The 8,353-nt window shown below is 40.4% G+C and overlaps 1 protein-coding gene across 1 annotated transcript; it reads right to left on the bottom strand.

Moving 5' to 3' along the window:
- Positions 1 to 47: 47 nt before the first annotated feature.
- On the bottom strand, positions 48 to 7,593 carry LOC144081126 (uncharacterized). Its single transcript, XM_077608419.1, has 5 exons — positions 7,454 to 7,593; positions 1,229 to 1,436; positions 1,042 to 1,154; positions 555 to 717; positions 48 to 460 (listed from the first exon to the last, which is right to left on the bottom strand). Exons 2-5 carry the CDS (start codon positions 1,434 to 1,436, stop codon positions 135 to 137), a joined length of 810 nt encoding a protein of 269 aa, XP_077464545.1. The 5' UTR covers positions 7,454 to 7,593; the 3' UTR covers positions 48 to 134.
- Positions 7,594 to 8,353: the final 760 nt, after the last annotated feature.

Raw genomic sequence — 8,353 nt, 5'->3', positions numbered from 1 at the left:
AAGACATTCCACTTATTAAGTAGATATAATGTGACAACCTATGAGATTTTACGTTACGTTTCATTGATGAAGAATATTTTTCAGCTTTTTTAAATACTCAGTATTCATTTCTTGCTGCTTGAAGACATTTCATTTTAAATGGCATTGACGTCTCCTTGGAGGCCTTTTAGCGTCTTCTCATCAAAGCGATATGTGAGTTTCCGCTTGACTTTTTGGATCTCGCCCGTGCGAGCGTAATTCCTCAATGCCCGGGCCATTTTCTGGTAGGTCATGGTCTTGCGGTTCCCTTTTCGCCGACCCCAAATCTCCGCTAGCTGCTCTTTGTTTTGGGAGGAAAACTGAAATGTACCCAAAGAGGACTGGACCCACCAGATGCAGCTTCGCATGGATGGTGTCTGCAGCATCTCAAAAAGGAACTGGAACAGTCGCTCCTTCCTCTTTCCTGTCAAAGAGGAAGGGGCTGTAAATGAAATAGTGAGTGGACAAGATGATTAATAAATCAAAACAGAAGAGGTTCTGGAACCAACGGATTTTTAAACATTCAACACTTGTACCTGAGAGAGGAGTGAGAAGTAAGGGCTCCTTGATCAACTTGTTCCCACAATCAAAACTTGGAGAAGAGTCGTCAGGGCATTCCTGGTACTGGGAACAACTGGACTGAGAGTCGGAGTCGATATATACCTGGTCACTCGCCTTATGCGGATATGCAACTTGATCCTGGAAAATTACACGATATGGTTATTGAAAAAATGTGCATATTGTTACTGTCGAGCCGAAACATGGAAATATTCTTTTGAAATACGGTATGTTCAAGTTCATGTTCCCCCCATACAAATACTAAATGTGACCTTTTATTATATTTGAAATTTCTTAGTGCGTACCCAGGCTTCATGTTAGCCACCCAGAAAAGTCCAAACAAGTGAAATGGGGAAAAAGAGTTTTAATGCAAAGTAAAGCAAATAACATATAAAGAAACGAATATCTGCATTCACTTCACAGTTTTTTTGGAGACTTAGTGGAGGTGGGAAAGTTTCACCTCACCCATTGATTTTGATGGGGATAGAGCCAGGCTGGAATTGGAGCCTCTGCCTCATTTTCCTTACTGGGAGCACCACAGTGCCACTCGTAGGCATGCTGACCTGACCAGCTATTCTCTATGGAGGGGCAAGCAGATGAAGCTCAATTGACAAACTGTTCAATAAATGTATAATCTCACGTGTGTCCTCACCTATGATCCTTGTGCTGTGGTGAGAATTCACATACTGCACCACATTGGTCAGAGGCAAGGTGTGTGTGTGTGCAGTCTGGATCTCCAGGGAATGCTCCTGCAGGTACTCCTCGATTACCTCCAGGTCCACCTCAGAGCAGGATGAGGGGCCCACTCCACCCCAGGACCCCCGACCTCCACCAAGCCTCAGCTCTGTCATATAAGCCATCTGCCAAAGAAAGAGTGAGGTAGAAAAACTATACAAATACAAAAGTATTTGATCCCAGGATGTGAATTGCTTATGAATTCAAGTGTAATCCCAATCATAACCTAAGGTTTTTTAATATGACATCTGGCCTTTTTTTGCAGTTACATCAGCTTCAAGCCATCTGGCACGGCTTTTCATATGGATTAGGAATGTGTTTATGTGAACTTTTGACCATTTTTTTTCAGTCTTGCCTTTCTTATGTCAAATGCTGATTTAGAGACCTGGATGTTTTTTTTCTTCTTCTTCTAAATTAACCCAAATGATTTCACTTTTTTTTAGGTTGACTTCGTAAAGAAGTCCGGTTAATCTACACCATAATTTCTCATCCATGTCCAAAATAATTATGGAACAGACCTTCCCCAAACTGGGAGCATGGAAAAATGTTGGAACGCTGAATGCTTCTCTATTTTGGACAAGACCGTACCTCTGAAACTTTGCAGTTTGGTGACCCTGTTCCAACAAGACTGTGAACCAGGGATCAACGCAAGGGATTGCAAATGTTTGTGTGGATTAATTTACAGTAACTGGTGTGCAAAACCCTGACCTCAACCTGACAGAACACCTTTGGTATGAATTATAGCAGAAATTGAGAGCAAGGCTTTCTTATCCGGCATCAGCCTGTAACCACACTAAGTGCTAATGAATGAACAGTCAACAAGCCTTTGTAGAATATATGAAGCTATAGCTGTACTTTTATCACCTCTCTACTCATGCAGGAGAGCGTGTCCTCTCATCTTGGTTCAAGGTTTTGTTTGCTCAGTGAGTAATTTCCCATCGAGAAACACCACAACTATGTGTATTTAAATTTGACTATCAAATGTATGCAAGTGTTTATTTTCGCACTAACCAGGCAACATTCAGGTAACTGTGTTTATAACGGCCTCTTTTCATGTATATGAAATCTAGTACATAACTGAATAGTCAACAATATAGCGGAGATCTTTTTAAACCAAGTTCTGAATGCATTTGCAAATAAACATTCATCAAGAAAAAAAACCAAAAGAAAAAAAAACTCATTTTAGTAAAGGCAATGTAAGGTAAATCTGGATAGGGAAAAGAGGTTAAACACCACCGTTGTAATACATTGACAGTGTCATCACAGCAAATTTCATACCTTATCACACTGGAGATGTCCTCTTTACTCTTTTTGTTTCAGGTATCAAAAAGTTAGCAACCACACCTGTAGGATGCTTTACCTAAGCTTCACCTCTCTTATAGCCTAGGAAGACACATCCTCCTTCGCTTCACCCAATGTGGCCAATCCCATTTGGACAAAATTGTTATGGGAGGGATTTTACACATTGAAATGGAAGCTGGTTCCTAAAACTTCTTTTTTTACCTGTAGTAAGTGTTGATCAAATCCAATTACGAAGATTACAGAGATCGGGTCTTCCTTTGTGAAGTTTACATGTTCTGTCCTTAACTATGAGGATTTTCTCAAAGTACTTTCCCAATGTTAGCATCCCTGAAAACTCCAAATTGTCGACAGGTGAGTGTGATGCGCTTATGTCTAGAAGCACCATAATTATTAAATGTATACATGGAACAAGTGCAAGGTTTATTTGGCTCCCCATCCAAAATCATCTGAGATAGGCTTCAGCTATCTTGTGACCTTGAATAAGTTAAGCAGTATAATATGGAAGACTAAATTATATTAGTACGCAGTTTACTTTGAGCTTGTTATCAAAATGGATAATATGCTGTACATAAGCCTACTTTGAGTTCATCATTGTAAAAAAAAAGAGCACCAAGCAACAACATTTGGTGCTCATTTGAGACCCTGACTAAGCCTATGTGTATCCCTATGTAACGACCCCAAAATGAGATATTTAAATAACAAATAAATTAGAAAACCAAAAAGAGAAATCAGAATACTTCTTGTAAATATTTACAGTATTGATGCTTATTTTATTTCACTTATATAATTGTTTAGACAGAAGTAGTGCTCGACATTGGACGGAAGAAGATAGAGTATTTTGTTTTGGAGCTACATATGCTTGTAATGTTTAATCAAGCAGTTATCACAGCATAAACAGTTGAGCTGTTATCACACCTTAAGCAGGCAGGTGCGTCCTTGGAATCAATGATATATGAAGTCTATTGGGAAAGAGAGTTGTCTTTCACATAGTGTTTTGCGAAATGACATCACTAACTTTGCTCTTCAATGTGCCACACATTTAGTGTACACATTCATGTATTTATTTCTTGACCTACTTATTACCTATCTATTTATGTCTAAAATGCCTTTCCTATTCCTGCATCCTCACCCTCTTGCCACTGGAACAACGAAATTTCCCGAATACGGGATGAATAAAGTTATCCAATCCAATCCAATCCAATTCCTCAGACTCTTACCACGTACTCACAGCCGTTAACATTAAACTGAATATAGAAGGTCTTTACACTTTAGTCACACTTGAATGAATTTCCACCAAAAATGTATAAAATTAAGTTTTAACTTAAAAATAAAAACAGATCTTCCACAAATCGAAATCCCATAACATCTGTATGTAATTTCTAACAAAGTTTGAAAATATGCACCAGAAGAAATGTATGCCGACTAGCAATTACATTTGCATAGGTCTCATGTTGCTACTAATTGTTGAGCTTGCTTAGTTGTTGCGCACTACAGATTAGAGTTGCTTGTCATTTGAGACACTTCAAGTTTAACGGTCTCCATTAGACTTCATTCAGGCACACATTACTGACCCTTGGTGTGTCAGGTGTTGAGGCAGCTGAAAGGACTGCCAGCGGGCTTATCAATATGGTCATGAGCTGTGCGAGAACAAGTGGCTGTGTGTCTATTTCCAGGTGTAGTGGGTTAACAGTTATGGTCCACCCCCAGATTAGTGAGCATAAGCAAATCACCTGTATGTCTACAACTCACTGGGAATTTCCCTGACACAAAATAAAGACCCTTGCACGTTAGTGTTTTGTTCTTATTAATGTGTGTGCAAAGTGATAAAACACCAAACCTACCCCCGTGAAGTGGATACTAAAAGAGGCCAAGGGAGTCCAGTAATGAGTGTGCGTGTGAGGAGACAGTTGGTCATGCTGTGGTGTTGGTAATGTGCTGGGTTTATCAAAGGCACACATGTATGCAAAACCTGAGGTTTGATGACTCCAAACATCACCATCCGCTTTCTATTGCTCTTACACTGTTCTTCCCGGAATCTGTTTGTTTGTTGGGCAGATCCCCGAAATAAAACGTGGTAACCATCGTGCAGTTTTACACACCTGTTGTGCGCAACTACTGTTATAAAGAAATTGGTGAAATATTTATTCAGGCGCGCTTTAACATTTTAGTCTGTAGGATTGGCTAAGTGGTGGTGAAATGATCCTGCACAGGAGGCCAGAATACATAATTCTGACGGGAATGTTGTAGATAAGCAATGGGATTGGGAACTGGAGGGACTTTGCATTCCCACGAAAGATTGTTTGGAACCATCAGTAAGTAGGCAGTTCTATAGTAATCTGTGCTCTCTATAAACAATAATAAACTACACTCGGCTCACAATCCTTATCTGAATAACACGCTAACTTAAGCAAAGATTGCACATAAATCATGAGTTTTCACACTAAGATAAGAAGAAGATGGTCATATGCAGCCTGGGTGTGATATTAAATTGACCAAGATCACTGTTTGCCAACCAATAAAGAGAAGAGCCACAAATCTTCCAAAAAATTGCACAACACACCACTGAACAAAATAAGTGAATTTATTCCATTGATTCTTCTTCTACTTCATGGGAACTATAAACTACAATTCCTTGTTAACTAAAAGCGCAATTTTCCCAGTCACCTAAATTTGATCGATGCTACATTTTCATCTTACCGCAGGTCAAAAAGGGTCATCCTGGGGACCCGCTTTGAAAACATTGCTAATGTCAAGATGGCTATGATACTGGAGCTGCAGAGAAAACTTTCCAGGAATCAATGAAGGCATAACCAAGCAGTCCAAAAAAACCTGAATGCCTTCAGGGGGGTTACTTTGAAGGGAAAAAAAATGTTGTTTTGATGAAAAAAAAAATGTTTGTGACTCCAGTCCTGGAAGCTTTTCGGAGAGATCTCATAATGAACCAGATATAAACTGAAGTAGGTAAAACACATTTAGTGTGGGAAATAAAATATAATTAACAGTGAGTTAGTTACATTGGTATATGATTTCAGGAGTTTCCAGTGGTGGCAGTTTAAACGTGATGTGCACGAAATAAGTTGGCTTCCCATTTCTATGGAGTACCAGAGGATGGTGTCATTTTTCTATGACTATTTGAATTTAAATGATGTTTCATAATGGTGCATGTGCACTGTCCGCCAACATACACCACATGTCTATTCTTTAAAATAACAACACACATGTTTTGCTGATGAATTTAAAATTATATCATTAATCTTACACAGACTGTTTTCCAGAACCCGTGAATACCATGCAAGTTGGAGGATTGAGCCAATGTTATAAACTGATGTCCTTGAAAGATCAATGTGATGTCTTTCTGGCCTTCACACCAGGGCCATTGGTTGCCGAACCAAAATTATTTCCAATAATTAATACTTTTTTTTAGCATAAAGATAGATATATTTACATCGTGAAGGCCCAACTGGAAATATATAAATGGCAATATACTGCAATAATTTTCTACCAATGATTTATTGCCGAGCCCTGTTTCACACGTATGTTGGCGCAAAAAAACAAAACAAAGTGATGCTGTTCTGTTTTATTCCAAAAGATGGCAATATTTCACCATGTAATTCTCATTTATCATCTGGATAAGCAGGTGATAGGCAGCCCGGTGGAGCGAGAGGCTAGCGCGTCAGCCTCACAGCTCTAGGGGTCTTGGGTTCAAATCCAGGTTGGTCCACCAGTGTGGAGTTTACATCTTCTTCCCGGGCCTGCGTGGGTCTCCTTCGGGTGCTCCGGTTTCCTCCCACATTCCAAAAACATGCACGGTAGGCTGATTGGACACTCTAAATTGCCCTTAGGTATGGGTGTGAGAATGCACGGTTGTCCGTCTCCTTGCGCCCTGCGATCGGCTGGCAACCGATTCAGGGTGCCCCCCGCCTCTGGCCCGGAGAGAGCTGGGATTGGCTCCAGCACCCCCCGCGACCCTAATGAGGATAAAGCGGTTCAGAAAATGAGATGAGATGAGACAAGCAGGTTACAATATCATGTGCGAGTAGATTCTGATTATCTATACTATCCATCTGTTTGGTGTGTTCATAGTTGCAAGACTTCAACTATTGGGCGTTTGTCAGATGAGTTCAATTTTCTGTGACTAATGTGAAGCTTTTGTGTTGGGTTTCCTAGAAGCCAATCTAAATCCTGCTTGGATTGAAGAAAAATCAGCACTTGAAGTCACCGTTAACATTCCTCGTCTGCCTTCCTCCATTCTAACATAGCTGATACAATCATGCTAAAATGGGTCTGACAATAAACGCAGCATACACCACCTCGCAAGCATGTACAAACACACATGCTGTGTCATAAGAATGCGCACAACGTTTTGATGAGACAGCCTAGTTTGGGTCTATCAAACCTTCATTGAGCAGAGTTACAAGAAATGAAAAATAAAACAAAGGATACAGAAAGAAAACACATGCAATACACTTATTTAAAACCACACAGCAGACGGTGGTGCCAGTCAGACGTCTTCAAACAACGCTATTCTAATATCGCAGGCTTAGAACCGTAAGTAACTATTTCCCTGAACAGCATTATAAGCCGCAAATATCTCTGTCTGTCACAACGTGGAGAACACGTTCAATACACACACAAAGGCTTACTCTGTCCATAACAAGATAAAGAAACATGAAAGCCTACTTAGTTTATTGACCCATTCGCAATATTAGGCAACTAGAATTGTAGTGAAAATCTTCAGAATTATTTTTTTATGCGCTCTCTCATAGATTGTGAGTGTAGCAGCAGGATCATAAACATTCCCAAGTTTTTTTCCACCAATTCACAATAGCAGAAATATTACCTTACATTGATCACCAGATGCCACCCGATGGTGCAGTGGTTCTTTCGCCTGACTTCGATGGAGGCTATGTTGGCTGGCGACCAGTCTAGGGTGTAGTCTACCGTTCACCCACAGTCACCTGGGATAGGCTCCAGAGCTCTGCGATCCTGACAAGGAAAATTTTTTAGTCATTATTTTGTTCCCCATTTGTTTTATTGCAAATATATCTACTTGGATACACAGCAGAGTAATGCAATAGAAATTAAAGCAGCGATTCCTATCCACAGTGTTCTGTGCATTGGAGAACATCAGGTAATGCCAGGTAATCTTCCAATTTGACTCCAAAATGATTATTTCTTACAATAAGGTATTTTTATTGATGTCCCATTAAAAATAAATATTTTTCCAATTGATGGATGAACATAGTGCCAGGAGTAGTGTAAGTGTTCTTTTTGATTGAAGTGACAAATGTAATGTCATGACATATATGTGCATGGCATTCACATATTAACTTGACTGCCGGGAGCACTCAGTCATGGAATAACTGACCACTTGGCTCTCCAAAAGAGTCATTCTGTTGTTTCACAACGCAGGGCTTGACAGGCCTCCAGCTGAGGTGATGAGTTCAACACTTTGGCCCCTGATGAGGGCTTTACTGAACTCCATGACTAATCACATCTCTGGAGGCCCACTATTGTCCTGACCCCCCTTCTGTCCCCTTACCTCATCCCCCTCAAACTCCACCTTTCTTTCATTCATTCCATTTCTTTGTACTGTGAGATGGCGAGAGGAAGAGAGTGACGGGGTAAAGATGGAGGCGGGGAGGTCGGAAGGAGAGGAAGCTTTTGTTGCCTTTCAGGTGGTTTCCCATGAAAAGCCAGAGAACACACCTGCCGCCGCCAGAAATGCGCAGTGTCTCGC

Source organism: Stigmatopora argus, chromosome 1 (assembly GCF_051989625.1).
Source record: "Stigmatopora argus isolate UIUO_Sarg chromosome 1, RoL_Sarg_1.0, whole genome shotgun sequence".
NCBI lineage: Eukaryota > Metazoa > Chordata > Actinopteri > Syngnathiformes > Syngnathidae > Stigmatopora > Stigmatopora argus.
This window is presented reverse-complemented; position numbering and strand designations above follow the sequence as displayed.